This window comes from Pungitius pungitius, chromosome 13 (assembly GCF_949316345.1).
Source record: "Pungitius pungitius chromosome 13, fPunPun2.1, whole genome shotgun sequence".
Taxonomy (NCBI): Eukaryota; Metazoa; Chordata; class Actinopteri; order Perciformes; family Gasterosteidae; genus Pungitius; species Pungitius pungitius.
Window position 1 is genome coordinate 1101063 of NC_084912.1, and position 17083 is coordinate 1118145.

At 48.1% G+C, this 17083-nt stretch overlaps 2 protein-coding genes across 3 annotated transcripts; one reads left to right on the forward strand and one right to left on the reverse strand.

The window, feature by feature from the left end:
* The first annotated feature begins 66 nt into the window (after positions 1-66).
* On the forward strand, positions 67-3482 carry LOC119214468 (kelch-like protein 10). Its single transcript, XM_062566465.1, has 5 exons — positions 67-784; positions 1264-1750; positions 1924-2511; positions 2749-2898; positions 3153-3482. Exons 1-5 carry the CDS (start codon positions 660-662, stop codon positions 3480-3482), a joined length of 1680 nt encoding a protein of 559 aa, XP_062422449.1. The 5' UTR covers positions 67-659.
* A 134-nt stretch (positions 3483-3616) lies between these two features.
* ugp2b (UDP-glucose pyrophosphorylase 2b) lies at positions 3617-15835 on the reverse strand. Of its 2 annotated transcripts, none has more exons than XM_037465034.2 (10): positions 15572-15835; positions 12881-13008; positions 12308-12415; positions 8254-8439; positions 7082-7215; positions 5884-6181; positions 5106-5303; positions 4641-4883; positions 4397-4501; positions 3617-4277 (listed from the first exon to the last, which is right to left on the reverse strand). In XM_037465034.2, exons 2-10 carry the CDS (start codon positions 12977-12979, stop codon positions 4170-4172), a joined length of 1479 nt encoding a protein of 492 aa, XP_037320931.2. In that variant the 5' UTR covers positions 12980-13008; positions 15572-15835; the 3' UTR covers positions 3617-4169. The 2 variants fall into 2 exon arrangements, with proteins under 2 accessions (XP_037320931.2, XP_037320930.2); XM_037465033.2 differs by lacking the exon at positions 15572-15835 and adding an exon at positions 14704-15057.
* Between the last annotated feature and the right edge of the window lie 1248 nt (positions 15836-17083).

The following is a 17083-nucleotide window of genomic DNA, read 5'->3' on the forward strand; positions in this document are numbered from 1 at the left end:
TTTGTGTTGCAGCTTGAGACGGAGAATAACAGTATATAACATTATTAATTACATAATGGCTGCAATTAAACAAACCTAAACGTATTATTATGTGATTATTGGAAGTAAGCAGGACTTTATTAAAGCTCATTTTAAACTGCATGCTGCTCACAACAAGAAGGAACTCTGTTGCTACATGAAAACACAGAAAAGAGCCATTCAACGAGAGACCAGAGATGCAGGAGAGGAGCTGCGTCTGTTTGGAGGGGTTTTGGTTTTGGAAAATCCGACGTTAGATCGGAAAACGATTTATTGCAAAGTCTGTCAAGGCGCTGGTGGCAACACTAGCAGCGACAACAAGCTAACTAGCTAACAAGCTAACGCGCAAACTAGCTAACAAGCTAACGCGCAAACTAGCTAACAAGCTAACGCGCAAACTAGCTAACAAGCTAACGCACAAACTCGCTAACAAGCTAACTATCTAACAAGCTTCAATGTTTATGTTTTAAATTTATGGAGAAACCACCAAAGCATTTTTTGAAAACGGCCAATGTGAGTTTCAAATGAAAACATCTGGTCAGTGGCTCACTAAGGCGTCCATTGTTTGGAAATGTGCTATAAATAAGTTATCATTATTAACGTTAAATACGCACGTGCGAATTATATGAATCTAGCAAACGATGAGCTGCATCTTGAACGACCTCCGGCTGGAGGGGAAGCTGTGCGACGCCGTGATCCGCGTCACGGGACACGAGGACTTCACAGTCCACAAGGTCGTCCTCTGCAACTGCAGCACCTACTTCAGGTGTGTGTGTGTGTGTGTGTGTGTGTGTGTGTGTGTGTGTGTGTGTGTGTGTGTGTGTGTGTCTAATGAAGCAATGGAGGAATGTTTTTCATCACTCAGGGCTGAAGACTAGAAGTTTGAAAATGAAAGACGTGATGATTCTAAACCTCAACATACTCCATCTCATCGGATTGATCTGTTTTTTCGGATCTTTTAAAGTTGTGATCCCTCTACTGACCAGCAGGGGGCGACTCCTCTGGTCGCATAGAAGTCTGAGAAAATGAGTACTCTCTTGATTTATTTTTTATTTATTCATTATACAGCATAATGTTCATTTAGTGAATGATGGTCCATGTAGGGTCTACAGATAAAGCAGAGGATGATTTAGGGCGGGGCTACAGAGTGATTGACAGGTTTACCAGAGACCTATACGGCATCTCTACATCACAACTCATTGTAAATGTGGATTTTTTTTTTTTTGTTAATCGGCATCCCCACAGAGATCTCTTCTGCACCAAGTCGTCGCCGCAGCAGAAGATCTTCACCTTGCCCCACGTGTCGCCAACCGCCATGCGCCTCCTCCTGCAGCACGCCTACACCGGCTCGGTGGCGCTGACGGAGGAGAACTTGCTGGAGCTGTTGGAGACGGCGGGGCGCCTCGCCGCCACCGCCGTGGTCCAGGCCTGCTGCGACTTCCTGGAGCGCCGGCTCACCTCCGTCACCTGCGTGGAGACGTGGCTGCTGGCGGACTCCCACAGGCGGCCCGTGCTGAGGCGGAAGGCCTACCACCACATGCTGCGACACTTCGAGGAGGTGGCGGCCAACTCGGAGAAGTTCCTGGAGCTCTCCGCCTGGCAGCTGGCGGATGTCATCGGGCGGGACGAGCTCCACGTGAAGCGGGAGGACGTGGTGTTCGAGGCCGTCCTCCGCTGGGTGGGCCACGCCCCCGAGGACCGCTGTTGCCACCTGGTGATGCTGATGAGCAAGGTGACCGAAGGAGACACAAGTTCAGATTTATGACTTATGGACGTAGTGCTCACATGGACTTGTGGTTACACTGTTTCACTGATTCAAAAATGTCTCAAAGAAGCAGCGTTTGATGTTAAAAGGCCTCCTGTTGGTTCCTTGTTGCGCCTGGACAACATCTCGCCCTCCTCCAGGTGCGCCTGTTGTTGATGTCCAGCCACCACCTGCTTGGCGGGGTGAGTCAGAACACGCTGGTGAGGAGGAACCTGGAGTGCATGACCATGGTCATCCAGGCCATCGCGGCCATGCGCAACCCCGCCGCGGCGAGGCCGCTGGCCCCCGTGCGCCTGCCCCCCGCGCTGCTGCTGGCCATCGGCGGCTGGCAGAGCGGCTCCTCGTGCAACCAGATCGACGTGTACGACGTGCGCGCGGACCGCTGGTCCAGAATGGCCCGCGGGCCCTTCGTGGGCTTCCACAGCTTCGCCGTCCTCAACGGAGCCGTGTTCTGCATCGGGGGCTTCGACGGGGTCCAGTACACGAGGAGCGTGTGCGCGATGGACGTCGCCACGCGGACCTGGCGGAACGCGGGCTCCATGCGCAAACCCCGCGGCCACCTGACCGCCGTGGTGCTGGACGGCTGCATCTACGCCCTGGGGGGGATGGACACATTCGGCATACTCAACACCGCCGAGCGATACCGGGCCGACACCGGGAACTGGACCTTGTTGGCGCCGATGCACAGGCAGCGGAGCAACAGCTGTGCGGCGGCTCTGCGCGGCAAGGTGACGTCACAGGGGCGTCGATGGGGGCTGGTTGTATCTCGATGAAGATGAATGACGTAAACGTTGAATAAGTCACTGGTGGAGACCTGTCAATCAGCGTCTTCCTGCTCCACACGGTCACTTCTCATCGCTCCGGATGGGACGTCATAGTTTATCAAAAAGACCTTTCGACTAAAGCGTGTCCGTTACCGTGGCAACAGTAGCTGATGTCGTCTCCTCACTCGTTCATTTCCCCAGGTGTACATTTTTGCCGGCGTCCCCTTTTACACGGCTCTGGCCAACGCCGAGTGCTACGACCCTCACACCAACCAGTGGACGCTGATCGCCCCGATGCCCGCCGGCTACAACGCCGCGCAAGCCGCCGCCTACGATGACCTGATCTACGTAGTAAGCAGAGCGCGATCTCCTTCGTTTTCACAGACCTTCTACGGTGACTTCAGGGCCCTTCAGAGCTGTTGGGCCTTTTCCTGCTAGAGATGGACTTCATGAATCAACATGAGATTCATTCGCACAGAACATTTGCTTTGGGTCTGAAAAGATAATAATTGACATCTATTGGAGGCTCGTGAACAGCTCCTTCGGGTGAAGGTGTAGCTTCTTCTCATTGCCATTAAGCACCACCCTGGGGTGTCCTTCCTCAGGTCGGCGGCGTCAGACAAATCGACACCACCAACAGAGTCCTCACCTACGACCCGGGCTCCAACAGGTGGAGCAGGGGAACGCCCATGACCTCTGCTCGCTCCAGCTTCGGCTTGGCGGTGTTGGAGGACAAGCTGTACGCCGCCGGAGGCTTCAACAGCCCCCGCTGCATCCGCTACGTGGAGCGCTACGACCGGGCCACCGACAGGTGGAGCAGCGTCCGGGACATGGAGGGGGCTCGGTGGGGCTTCAGCCTCTGCGTGGTGGAGCGGGAAGACTACGCCGCCGAGAACCTGTCCCGCATATCAGGGGAAGTTCCTGCAGGTCCGTGAGTGGGCTGGTGGTGCTTCCTCCATCATCATCATCACCATCTGCAACTACGAGGTCAAGCTTTGGCAGCTAGTGTTCTATTAAATTTATTCTATTTATCATAGCGGCTCAAATCAAATAAAAGATCTCAAAATCATTACGTCATATTGCACTTTATTCATCTCCGAGGAAGCCGACACCTCGTCACAGATCAACACTTATTGCTGCTTACAGGCTGTGTGTGTGTGTGTGTGTGTGTGTGTGAGACGGATGGGCCGAGGCCTCGTGGAGGTTTCACAGGGCATGAAGGTCATAATGTGAGCAGACGTCACGCAGGAGGAGTGTACAAAGAAAGGCTTACCTTGAACACACACACGGATATTACGTATAACAAAAGACTGGAGGGTAGCAAAAAGGCACACACACACACACACCTGGGGGAGGTTTCCACTTGAGGCTCAGATACGGATTATAACCATGAATCAATCTTCATGGGATAAACAAATAGGATCCTGTGATCGTGTTACATGAAGGACACACGGCGTCTACAAGTTGCTCATTATTAACACTATTAAAGATCAAATTAGCCAATAATAACCAGTTCATCTCACGGTGGGCTGAGACGGGACACAGGTCACGTGACTGGGATGAGGCAGACTGGGTCACATGATGAGGGTGTGTGTGTGTGTGTGTGTGTGTGTGTATAGACGTCAGTGGTCCATAATGCGAAGGTTCCCAGACACAATCTTGTTTTCCAGCATGGAGCCGGCGGGAATGTCGATCCGATCGCCGTGGTTGGCGATGACGATGACGGTGCCCTGAGATGAGAGGAGGAAGAATGGTCACCATGGTTACCAGTTCTAGCAAAGCTCCCCAGCTCCTGTTACATTGAAACACGCACACGGTGGGGAACGTAACAGAAGACACTCTCTCTTGCCTTGAGGGAGACGTTCTTCCCGAGGGTCACGTCTCCGGACACCGTCAGGTGGTCGAGCTCCAGCATGTCGGGGATGCTCTCGAAGCGGGTCAGGTACTCCTGGACCTGAACACGGGGGACGGAAATCATCATAGAGACAATAACTAAGAACTTAGATCACTAATATGACTTTCCTTCCGGAGCCACTTTGGCCGCCAACAAAACCAGAGAGAAAGAGAGGTCAGGTGACCATGTCGGCGCTCACCTGTGTGAAGGAGCTTCCCAGCTTGACGTGCGGCGTGGTGGGGAACTCCCTCTTGGGGCTCATGGTGAGGGAGCCGGCGTCCAGGCTGTACAGGTTGGACATGACCAGCAGCAGGTCCGACGTGGTCTTCACCGGCAGGAAGCGGCTGCGCGGCACGTTGATGCCCAGCGCGTTGTCGAAGCACTTGATGGCGGCGCCGACCGCCGTCTCCAGCTGGACCACGTTCTGCCCGCCGTCCAGAGTCTGTGGGACGGAGAGAGGTGAGGGATCCGCTGGACACGAACATCTGGCCACACATCGGCCCCTTTGGGTGTTCATCTCCTGATTGAAGAGGAGGCATCGCGCTCTGCTTCTGACTAGCGGCGCCACTTATGTTTCCTCCTGCGGACCGGCTGAGCGGCTCCTGGACGGATGTCCGAGCTGTTGCGCGGCACCCCCCCCCGCACCCCTCGCCCCCCGGCTCACCTTGGGGTTGACGATGATCTCCAGGTCCATGGCCTTCTGCTCCTGCAGCCTCTTGATGGCGCTCAGAGAGATCCACAGGTTGTTGGTGTTGAAGATCTTGAACTTTGAGACGGATTTGAACTCGTCCACGTGGGCTTTGGGCACCTGGGCGATCTCCAGCAGACGCAGCTTCCCTTCGTACTGGATCAGCGTGCCGCCCTGACAGAAAAGACCAACATTAGATTCTACAAGGCCAAAGCGAGCAAAGTGAGCGCTTTAATGAATGAAGAAAAGTGGAAATCAGAAATGTTTCAGAACGTAAAAATAATAAAAGAACCTTCCAATTTACTACGATTGTGTCCAGTGATCCATCATCTTGTGCATTGATCACTGGGACGTGGACATTAATGTGCCAACACACATTCTATGAACCCAAACTGGTCTTACAGGGAGCTTCAGTCCGTGAAGGTTGTTCCAAAGAAAGCAGGTCGAGTAGAGATTTAATCGATTTAATCAGCAATCCAGATTCTAATTATAAATCAGGGATATCACCTGAAAAAGCTTCCCTTCATGGTAGATATTCTCAAATTGTTGTGTAAGACAGACCAGACTCCCATAATGTTGCTACTTTAATGAATGAGGGACTTTATTTATTACTCAAGATGTTCACTAAAAAGGATTTTTGTTAAAGAAAAACAAGAGAATCGGTTTCTTAGAATCCCTTTACCTCCATTGAAGAGGCTTATTGGGATTACGTCGTGACTGGAAACCCGTTTGACGGGCGCCTGGCTCCACCCACCTTGACGTCGGCGCGCGTCTTGTCCGTCACCTCCATGATGAACTCGCAGCGCTTGCCGTTGGGCTGGTTCACCAGGTGGTGCAGGATGTGCAGGTCCACGGTGGCCCCCAGGTTGTCGATGTTGGACACGAAGATGTACTCCTTGCCCTGCGCGATCAGCTGCTCCAACAGGCCCGAGTTGTAGAAGCTGGCGTAGATGTCTCCGTGGCCCGGCGGGTACCAGCCCTCCGCGCTCTGCCCCGTCATCCTCAGGCCGGTGGCCACCGGGAGGAGGGACTCCTTGTTGACCCGAGGGTACCTGGACGGAGGAGGAGCCGCTCTGTGATATTCAACGTTGATGCAGCACAGACCAGAATCTCCACTTCCACTCAGAAGGTTCGGTTCCCTCATAGTTCAATTTAACCAGATTCAATGTTACACTACTGGAAAGAAAATGTTTAAATGTTTAAATGTTGCTGGACTTTAACTAGAACCAAGTCATGAGGACATTCATCAGTTCTCACAGTTACATCCTCATTCAGCTAGAGATCAGTTGGAGTCCGTCGCTGTGGATGAATTCCTCTTTCAGAATCAGTCTGCGTCTTATTAACCAGATTAATGACAAAGAAAAAGGAGAAGTTCTCCTCATTGCTGCAGAGAGTGTGTGTGTGTGTGTGTGTGCGTCTCAGAGATCAAAGGGATCCTGGGTTTAGAAAGTGTTTCCAGCGGAGAGCAGCTTCCCTCCTTATCGAGGAGTCACATGACTTCAAACGCTTCATGTTCTTCCAGACCAGAGAACACTCGGTCACCTCTTGACCCCCAAAGAGGAGGAAGCACAAAAACAAACTGCTTAACAGGTCCAGGGATCTTTTTCTCATGCTTCCTCTTTTCTTTCCAACTTTTATATCTTTGTTAAACACGTAGGTGAGTTGTAAACTTTTCAATATCTGAAACCTGCAGTTGCCCTTTATTTGGACATGACATCATCCGTCTTTAGTTTATTGTGGCTAATGATTAACTCCAAACAATCATTTCTATTTCATTTAGTTCTAAAGAAAGTCAGCTGCATTTGCATTTAAAATAAAACTAAACCAACATTTTCACCCGTTGGAGCTCATTTCTACACGATGGACCAATGGAAGACACGGAGGAAATGGACCTTTACGTCCTGTCTCACTTCCTGTCTGCTGACACAGAGGACGATCATGTGATGGCTCACCTGCTCTGGTTGAAGGTGTAGATCTTGACCCGGTGGTGTGTGTACTTCTGCAGGATCTTCTTTGTGTCCTCATCTGTGTTGAAGGAGTTCATGAGGACCAGCGGCACGTCTGTGTTGTACGTCTTGTTCAGGTGCTGTGAGGGAGGGGCGGGGGGGGGGCAAACATTGACTTTAGCACGACCGTGATGGCGCAACGGACTCTGAAATCGTAACCCAACCGTAAGACAGACTTCTGCATGCGTGTTAATGTACACAACAAAGCACGCTGCACCTTTGCTTCAGGATGTCAAAGGGCTTTGACCCCCTCTTTGTGGGGGGCGGGACTAAAGGAAGGCCAGCGCCTAAACACACGTGGAGAACTAAAAGAGCCTGATGCAGAATGTGCATTTCATTATTCAGCTGCTCATTCGGAACATTGGAGCTTTATTTCTTATAGTAAATAAAGGAAGGACACGGCCTCAAATATTTAGATTCATTTTATCAACACAATAACTAACTATATGATTTAAGGCTTCATGATACTGGGGGGAAAAAACAGACTTAAACGTTTCATGTTAAAATAAATCTTAAAATATAAAAGTTATTTGTATTTCAATACACTGTTCATTTTAAATATATATACACACTAACTTGATGTGTTGTGAAGCAGTAAATGATCCTCACAGTGAGAGTCCAGGTCTCTGTGTGTGTGTGTGTGTGTGTGTGTGTGTGTGTAAAAACAGGGATCCATTTTCTTTTTTCTAAATGGGCTGATTCACTCAGGTAACGTGAGCAGGACACACACACACACACACACACACACACACACACACACACACACACACACACATACCGACCTGCTGCTCACCAACAGATCCCCCTTTTACCCCCACACACACCTCCAGGTATCACACTGAACTCCCTTCAGAAGAACCTTCAGCTATTTCCTCCCCCAACTACTGACTGTGCAGCCCCTCCCATGAATAAACAGCAGCAGCTTGATCTTGGAGGAGTCTACCTGAACCTCCCTGCATTTCCTCTACGGCCCATCTGCTGATCCACATGACCCAGTCAGGCCTTGTGACAGGGTGAATGTGTGTTAAAGCGACATTCTCTGTAGTGTCCAGCAGGGGGCGACTCCTCCGGTCCCATAGACGTCTGTGAGAAAACGACTTCGGTCTCGAGTCACGTACCTCGATCTGCTGCACCGTCAGGTCCAGGAAGGTGTTCTCGTTGCGGACGCTGATCAGGCTCTTGGGGCCCTTGCATCCCATGCTGGTGCCCAGGCCCCCGTTCAGCTTCACCACCACCAGCTTGTTCAGGCAGTCGGCCACGTTGTCCGGCGGAGCGCTGCCGGCGATCTTATCGTACGGCTGGATCTGAAGCAGAAAGACGAGAGCATTTAACAAAAGGGAGGAACAGCTCTACAGACTCAGTGACAGCAGACTCCAGATCTGAAAAGTAAAGCTTTCAACGCTGCATTCTGTGTAGTGACCAGCAGGGGGCGACTCCTCTGCTCCCATAGACGTCTATGAGGAAATGACTCTACTTCTGTGTAGTGACCAGCAGGGGGCGACTCCTCTGCTCCCATAGACGTCTATGAGGAAATGACTACTTCTGTGTAGTGACCAGCAGGGGGCGACTCCTCTGCTCCCATAGACGTCTATGAGGAAATGACTCCACTTCTGTGTAGTGACCAGCAGGGGGCGACTCCTCTGCTCCCATAGACGTCTATGAGGAAATGACTCCACTTCTGTGTAGTGACCAGCAGGGGGCGACTCCTCTGCTCCCATAGACGTCTATGAGGAAATGACTCTACTTCTGTGTAGTGACCAGCAGGGGGTGACTCCTCTGCTCCCATAGACGTCTATGAGGAAATGACTCTACTTCTCTCTTGATTTATTCCTTCAGTAAACATTGTAAACATGAGTTTATGGTCTCAGTCTCTATGACGTTCATTTAGTAAATTATGATTCATGTAGAGTCCTGTTCGGTTGTTGTTGAAAGCACGGATTAAAGTTTGGGATTTACAAAACGCAAGCCAGCAGGATTTAAAAGGTTACACAAATTTGATTTGTGCAGTTTGACCGCACCTTAAAGTGTCAATATGTCGGGATGAAGGATTCCTGCCTCAGCGAGCTGCAGCACTCTGACTCGTCTCCGTGTGTCTTCTGTCTCTACCCCTCATTACGCCACTTCACTTCATGTCCTCAATGCTCGTCTTTACCCTCCATTAACTCCGTCACTCCTCTTAGCATTTCACTGTCCTCCACCTTTTAATCTCCTCCGTCAGGTTCAAACTGACCGGGCGGCTTTGGGAGGTTGTGCGACAGCTCTTCATCTCTCAGAGGAAGAGGAGGACAGACGAAGGCTTTGTTGGTTTTTGGACGCAGAGGAACTCTCCTGAGGACTTCTGTCCATGTTCAGTGAGATGGAAGCAACACACAAAGCTGCATGTTGTGAATGTCTGGTTGTGTTTCACAACAGGAAGTGTGTGTGTGTGTGTGTGTGTGTGTGTGTGGCAATAAATCTGGTTGTTTCAAATCAACGAGGTGGAGATTAAGAGAGTCTGGGATTACAAAACAAAAAGCCTCATGGCCTGGGTCATGTTTTAACTTTTAGTTTTAGAATAGTTTGTGTTTTTCATTTTTTCTTGGTAATAATGCTGTTATGAAGCTTTATTGGTCAATAAATTATACTTTAAATAAACAATTAGATATTTGGTCTGCATTGATAGTCCTCATTTGCTAAGAATCAAATGAAGCACAACTTTTAAAGCCCTCAAAGTGTTATAAATAAATAAATCACAATGATTCAACTAATGAGAAAAAATAAGTTTCCTCAAAAATCCCGTTTTAGTGGCCGTTCATTGCAGATGTCCAAACATCTGTCATCTATTTGCCCGAATGCCTTCACTGCGATCCAGATGTGCGCCGAAGCCTTCAACCCAATCGCAGTCTCGTGGGCCCGTTTCCACAGTCACGAGTTCTCCTGGAACAAAAGTGGGATTTTGTCGGGCTGGAGGAGCCACACGGCGGTTTTAGGAACTTTAGTCACGTGACGTTCAAACGGGCGGATATGAAATTCATTTTACGTTTTAATCTTAACGGACAGCGAGCATCACACGTGTTTCCTGGTTTCACAGCGGCATCAATTATCTGCTGAGTCGCATCTTGCATCAGCCGTCACAAGAAAAAACACAAACACATAAAAACAAACAAACGCAGAACCCGATGAGGTCTGTTCAGAGTAGAAGAACTTCGTCGGGGTTTAAACTTTTAAAGTTGACTTTTTACAGGCTTTTGATTGGCCGTGTGAGGACTCCACAGCTTCTCATCTGAAGGCATCAGATACAGTTTGTCCTTATTTCACAATCCGTTGTCTTTGAACTTCACACATAACCAGGAACCCGAAGGCCCCCGAAGGCCCCCGAAGGCCCCCCTCGTGATGGAAAACCCTGCTGAGCCCCAACCAGCGAGGCGATGACTCAGCGTCCTGGGGGCGTCGCCGTGTGTCAGGTGATCGGACGCTGTGACCTTGGTCGGGATCCGTTATCAGTACTGTTATTTATTTATTTATTTATTTATTAACCTTTTTCACTGCTTTGTATTTATTTCAACTGCAAGATTCTTTTGTAGATATTTTAAAATTTGCCAATTTCATCAAAAATAAAAAATAACTTCATTCCATCTGGTTTGAAATAAGCGGCTGTTGGGAAGAGCTTTAAGGACCTGGAGAAAGAACCGTTCTGATTCTTTGGGAAGTTGAAGTGTTGCATTCAAGTAGCTTCTACTTCGTCTCGTTAGCGTTTTGGAGCTTTGCTAAAGTTTGTCACTGAATGGAGACCTTTTCTCTTCAATCAAATCCCCGTCGACTTGTCTTCAAATACTTTGCAACTTAATCCAACGATAAGGAGCTAATGTCCCAGAACTAATGTGTCCAACCGTCTCGTTTCCTGCAACCAGACCTTTGACCCCAGCTTATTGTCCCATAAACAACCTTTCCGTGGCTCGAGTGCTGAACTCGAGTCCCCTCACCGGGTTAAACATTAGTGACGCTGAAGCTCGGCTCCTGCCATGCGGAGCGTGTGATTGCATCATGGGGGGCTCCGGTGGGACTCGAACCCCCGGTGAAACAGCACGTGTTCCCACACGCAGGCGAGGTGCTCTGGATCACTGCTGAAGCCGTCGCACACTCAGAGCTTTGATGGCGCTAAGCGGGTCCACGAGGCCCACCTCGGGGTCAAAAGGTCACAAGTCACCTCGTTAGATACCACAAGCTTCCACTTGCTTTGTGGTTTCACAAATGCTCCTCTGAGCAACTGAGACTCAACCAGATAATAAGGAACTCACAACGAGTCGACCGTGTGATTTTAAGCACAATAAAAAGGTGAATCATTCACAGGTGGGAGAACATTCAGGAACCAGAGCCAACAATGGAAAAGGCACCCGGCGCATAAAACAGTCCCTGTCAGGGCTCTGCAGGGTGTCACAGGGTCACAGTGACACTGACAATATGCAATATGCGATAAAAGGACTTATTGCACACTGATTTTTGGTAAATGAAGCGGAGGCGGGGCTTAGGCAGCACACACACGTGTTGTATTTCGTAACATCTACAGCCGAACCCAATGGATTTTATTACGAAGGCACAATGTCGGGCTTCAGGGAACATTTTGGCTTGAAGCACGAGACGGTGCGTCATTGTTTAGAAACACTGGCGCTGAAAAGAGGCCACACCACTAAGCCAAAACCCTCCGCCCGTCTAGAACCTGAACTTCTGCTCGGCCGCCTCATCAGCCGGGGGGGGGGGGGGGGGGGGGAGGGGGCGGACGCAGGGCCCTTCAGAGCTTATTCCATGGAACGCCTCCACAACCGTAATAATCAGTTTGTTAACAGGAAAATAGTCACCAACAACAAAGTCATTTTTACAGCTAATGAACAAAGCGTAAACAGACGCAGTGACACAACCTCAGTGGAGTCTTTTGGCGTCTTATTAGCCTCAAACTTGCAGCTGAGTGATTCAAACCGACTTCCTGTAACGTTCCCCCGTCTGCCTCCCGCAGGGTTAAAGGCGTGTCGGCGCACTGTTGGTGTTTTTTAAATATTTGCCATGTGGCTTCTGACAACAATCACCGTGTGACATTAAACATCAAGAAGCCGACATTCAGTGGTAAGAGAAGGCGACAGGAGGGGACGCTTCTCCACCACCATGAACTCTCACAGAACCTGGGTGAGGTGGACTTACCGAGTCCTCTGGAGGTCTTTGGATCTTGATCCACTCGATCGACGGACCCTTCACCTGCAGGAATCTGTGGAAAAGATTCTTAAAGCCCTCAAAGTCTTTCCGGGACACCTGGAAGAAAAAAAAATGGGGCTTCATTTGTAACTTTATTCATCTCGGGCATGATGCAAATACTTTATCAGAGTGAATGAATAACTTCATCAGAGTCATCCTTCTTGGCTCTTTTTTCCTAATGTTCCAATAAACAGCATCAGATGTGAAACCTACATCTTCCTGACAGAAGTCTAATTAAAAGTTAATTATAACTTTGTGGAAATACACAGACTTTGACAGCAGAACGATCCATTAGTAAGAGGGGGGGGGGGTACAGAAGTGTGTCATTGGTCCGTTGATCACTGAGGCGTTGCTGATGGAATGGAGGTTGGACGCTGTGCGTCTGGGTGTCGGCGCGGCGCTGCACTATGCGTCACTTTTATGGTTTTCCCGTATTCGTGTGTGTGACCCCCACCCGGCCCTTAATCACAACCCGATGTGGCGGCGTGGGCGGGGGGGGGGGGGGGGGGGGGGTTGCTGTACCTCCCGCTCTTCCCCCGCGGCGGTGTCCAGCAGCTTCTCCAGCTCGGCGTGCATGGAGCTCTCCAGCTGCTGCCGCATCATCTCCTGGAACTGAGCCATCCCTTCGTGGGTCACTCCTTTACTCAGACCTGGGGGGGGGGAAACCATGTTTTTAAGCATGCCTGAATTCTGACACATCGCTCTTAACTACAACCATCTGCTACAGAAACCAGGGACGTTCCTCTGGGCTTCTGCTGAGAAGTCTCAGTCGTTTCGATACATGATTTTTTTCCACCACTTCTTCGCTGGTTTGACGACTAATTTTCCATTCAAAGTGGTTCTTTCTTAATTTATTGGAGAAAGTGAGCCTTACAGCTCGGTCCATTAAATCAACTCATCCTTTATGTTGAGTGACAAGTTCTTTGGTAAAGAAACCTGAATCCAGAGGTGCAGAGTATTGTGTGAGAATACGCTTCTTTTCCTGTTCTTACATTTTTATATGTAGTTTTTTATGGTCGGCTTGGGTTTAGGGAGCCATGCGTCTTCGTCACGGCTCATTATGGGATGTCCTGTCGGCATAATTCACTGCTTGTTAGCAGAAGCAACAATGGCTTCCAGATTGTTAATGTAAAATTTTTTTTTTAATAAACAAATTATGGAGCCACCAGAAAGGTTTGAATGTGGATCAGAGCGGTTTCATGGTTTTAAATGTTAGATACAGCAGGTGAAATAAGTCACCATTTGTCTCAGTATTTCACACAACTTTATTTCTGAACATCTTTGTGTTGGTTTCTTTATATATATGTATATATGTATGTATGTATGTATTACTTGGGTTGTTACCAACATCGGGTGAAAATATGTCAATAGCTCCTTTGGAAATATATTTACTGAGAAAAATGGTGACGTGTTCAATACTTATTTCACCCGCTGTATCACGATATGGTGAGATGAAGGTATTTAAGACAGTGTAGATGTTTATAAATTATATTGATCTAAAATCAGAAACACTCTAGCTCTGTAGTTCCCTCTGCTGTTATATTATTACACCTTGACCTAAAATGACGTCAGCTATTATGCCAATACACGATCATAACTAATACAGTTGTTTTGGTCAAACAGGTTCGGTGCTGGTAGATACACCAGTAAGAGATTCCAGTTAAGTTCTGAAGGAGGTAGAAAGTAAGTAATTCACATTGCTGCCAAGCTTTGTGGGTAATTTTCCCTTTTGTCATTAAGAGCCCATGAAAACCACAGGTCTGACGGCTTTATCCCTCCATCGCTCTACTACTACGATCCATCACATTGTTTAGTCCTAAATACCTCAGCATTTTCTAGATGGCAAAAGATTAGTTTGCAGCTTTCACCACATCGATGAAGTTATGTCCACGTTATCTACACTACAACCGCTGGGTCGTTTTCACAGAGGAGCGGTTTCAGAATGCAGGCTGTAATCAGCCTCACTGGGTGCTGATGGTTGTATTGATGGCAGCGAGGATGCAAATCACTGTCAGGCCGTGGGATCATTTGACAGCGGAACACAGACAAGGTGGAATCGATAAATCATTCACATGTGTAAACTCATGGTTCATTACACCATTTCATTGGTTGCACTCTGTTGACCGGTCTGCATTGTCTTCTATGGATAATGTGAGGAAGATTATTCTAACTCAGATATCAGAGCTGCCAAAACAACCATTTTACCAAAAAGAAAGCATATTAAATTGGTTTGAGGAACATTCTTAAAAACGCCAGGAAGTTAAAAAATAGAAAGAAACTTTAATGGTAAACATCACCATTTTAAAAACATATTCATCTACTGTTACACGCCAAACACGACTTACCTTCTAGATAAAGTGCCATGTTTAAAGCTGCCAATTAGCGACCAGTTCAGCAACACGATGAAAAATAAGTCCTCCAACAAAAAAATAAGACAATACTTCCGAGTTAAAAGTTAAAAATGAACAAAGCTTCAAGTTAAATCCCTCGGAGCATTCGCAGTGATCCCCGAGGTGTCATCGAATTTAAAAAAAGTCTCTTCGATTAATGCTATAAAACCAAGCGGCTCATTTATTCAGGTGAGCACAACCCGTCCATTCCCAGGTGAAGCCGCGGCGCGTCCTGTCCCCCGAGCAGCGTCATGGTGTCTCCTCTGCGACGCGACACTCGCCTCTTTTCTACCCGCATTCCTCCCTTTTTTAACCTTCGACACGTCACGGATCCTCTGGCCCCGCCCCCTTCGCTGCTAGATTCTCATTACGCCATCAAACCGATAATTATTAAGCGGCGAATTGCTCACAGTTCCACCCGAACCCCACCTCCGTCACGGGGAACTTCACAAGCGACACACCGGGAATTAGTGAATGAATGAATGAATGAATGATAGATAGGCGGAGAGAGAGTGTGTGTGTGCTAAAGAAAACAAACAACTCTCCTTCACAAGTGTGCCGCCTTCACTTAATTATAACCGTAAAGATGTAACTGTATTCTACGACGAGGCCTTGAACGCCACGCGAGTTTCGATTTAAACGACCGTTAACGTTTAAAAAAAGAAAGAAACAACGACCGTTTGAGGTTGACAAACAGAACCGTCGTGCTAACAGCTAGCTAGCTAGCTAACCACCCAGCTCCGCTCGCTTGGGGGGGTTTAGACCGGGGTAATGTCACCAGACAAAGAGGTGCGATGCGGTACATTTAGAGCAGAGTTCTTACTGTGTGACTTGCAGGATGCCGGCGGCACAGAGAGTCGAAGCGGGTCGGCCTGGTCCTGCGGGTCCGAGCCCAACCACAGCAATCCCGCACAGGAGACCACGGGGTCCACGCACAAATATATAGAGATGTATTTGTGTTTTTAATGGACTTTCAGCTTAAAACTACTGTCGTCCCCGTGGACGTCACGGATTTTCTTTGTTTTTTTAAACAAAAAGCAATTGCTGAAGGAAAAGGACATTCATTTGATATTTAGACAACGGGGCCAATCCAGCCAATGAGAACGTTCCAGGAAGACGACAGCCAATGAGAACGCTGCTTAGCCCATGACGCGTATTTTGCCAACCAATAGATTTCTGCAACGTGCGAAATGCTTTTGGTCAATTCCGGGATAAAGAAGGGAAATTAAAGTGTTGTAAAACCCCAAATTAAACCTCATGGCGTGGCTATCTCTCACATTCAGAACAGACAACAGAGCCGTGTGCAAAAAAAGGCTGGAAGTAAAAGGGCTAGAAATAGGCTCGGTTAGTTGTAGCCTTCTTATATAGATACTGTCTATGGTTGTAGTAGCAGATTAGGTACTGGTTCATTCATTACAATGTCTGAGAAAAGTATCTCAGACTTATTGAGAGCGGCTGCCAACCGCCTCGGTGTGATGGAAACCACCACCACCACCTACACCCAAACACCACCTAGAGCTGCCGAAGTGGGAACAGCAAGCCCTAGTATTTCCAAGAAACCCTCAATATGTGTCAAAATAGTATCTGCAGATAACCCATGTTGATCGATTTGATCTGCTAATGCTAGCATGCTATCTCGGAGCCCACCGATGTCTTCCATTATGTCAACACTCTCACGTCCCTTAGCCAGCCTTTTTTGCACACGGCTCTGTTGTCTGTTCTGAATGTGAGCGGTAGCCACGCCCCCTGATTTGCATATAAGAACGTGAAATGAAATACAGTGCCATTATGAGATAAAATATGTGTACTTATGAAATAAAAGTACCATGAAATGATTAAATGTATTTAATATTTATGTATTTATCGCCTAATTTATTCATTTCACAATGTATTTCAAATGCATATTTCATTTATTTATGTACCGGTATTTATTCATTTATTTAATTTGGAATCAAACGGCATTCCATATTCCTGGTGCTGCTGGAAGGTAAAAACTAGAAAATATTGCCCCCGTCTGGTGAAACGATGTCCCTGCGTTGTACGATATTAACAATCTGCAGGGAACTATATTTCACTCATTTAATGTCATGTAAAAACATTCATAGTTGAAATATTTTAGAATTCCTGCTTTATTTTGGTAAACAGTTTATAGCACCATCCACCATCTAGACTGCATTACATTACACCGGTTAAGGTATAATGCAGCAGTCTAGAGAAGGACTGAAGCCTTGTTTGGCCCAATCCAGAAGAGAAGCAGCCAACTTCACACTTGTCAACGACCTTCAGGATAACATTGGGCTTTTTTTTTTTACAGTGATGGTTAACACAAAATGAA

Coding starts and splice junctions, on each gene's coding strand:
- ugp2b (XM_037465033.2), bottom strand. Junction 6,182..7,081: donor TACACCTTCAACCAGAGCAG/GTGAGCCATCAC, acceptor TCCTCCGTCCAG/GTACCCTCGGGTCAACAAGG. Junction 4,502..4,640: donor TGGGAAGCTCCTTCACACAG/GTGAGCGCCGAC, acceptor CCCCGTGTTCAG/GTCCAGGAGTACCTGACCCG.
- LOC119214468 (XM_062566465.1), top strand. CDS start 660: ATGAGCTGCATCTTGAACGACCTCCGGCTGGAGGGGAAGCTGTGCGAC. Junction 2,512..2,748: donor CGGCGGCTCTGCGCGGCAAG/GTGACGTCACAG, acceptor TCATTTCCCCAG/GTGTACATTTTTGCCGGCGT. Junction 2,899..3,152: donor ACGATGACCTGATCTACGTA/GTAAGCAGAGCG, acceptor GTCCTTCCTCAG/GTCGGCGGCGTCAGACAAAT.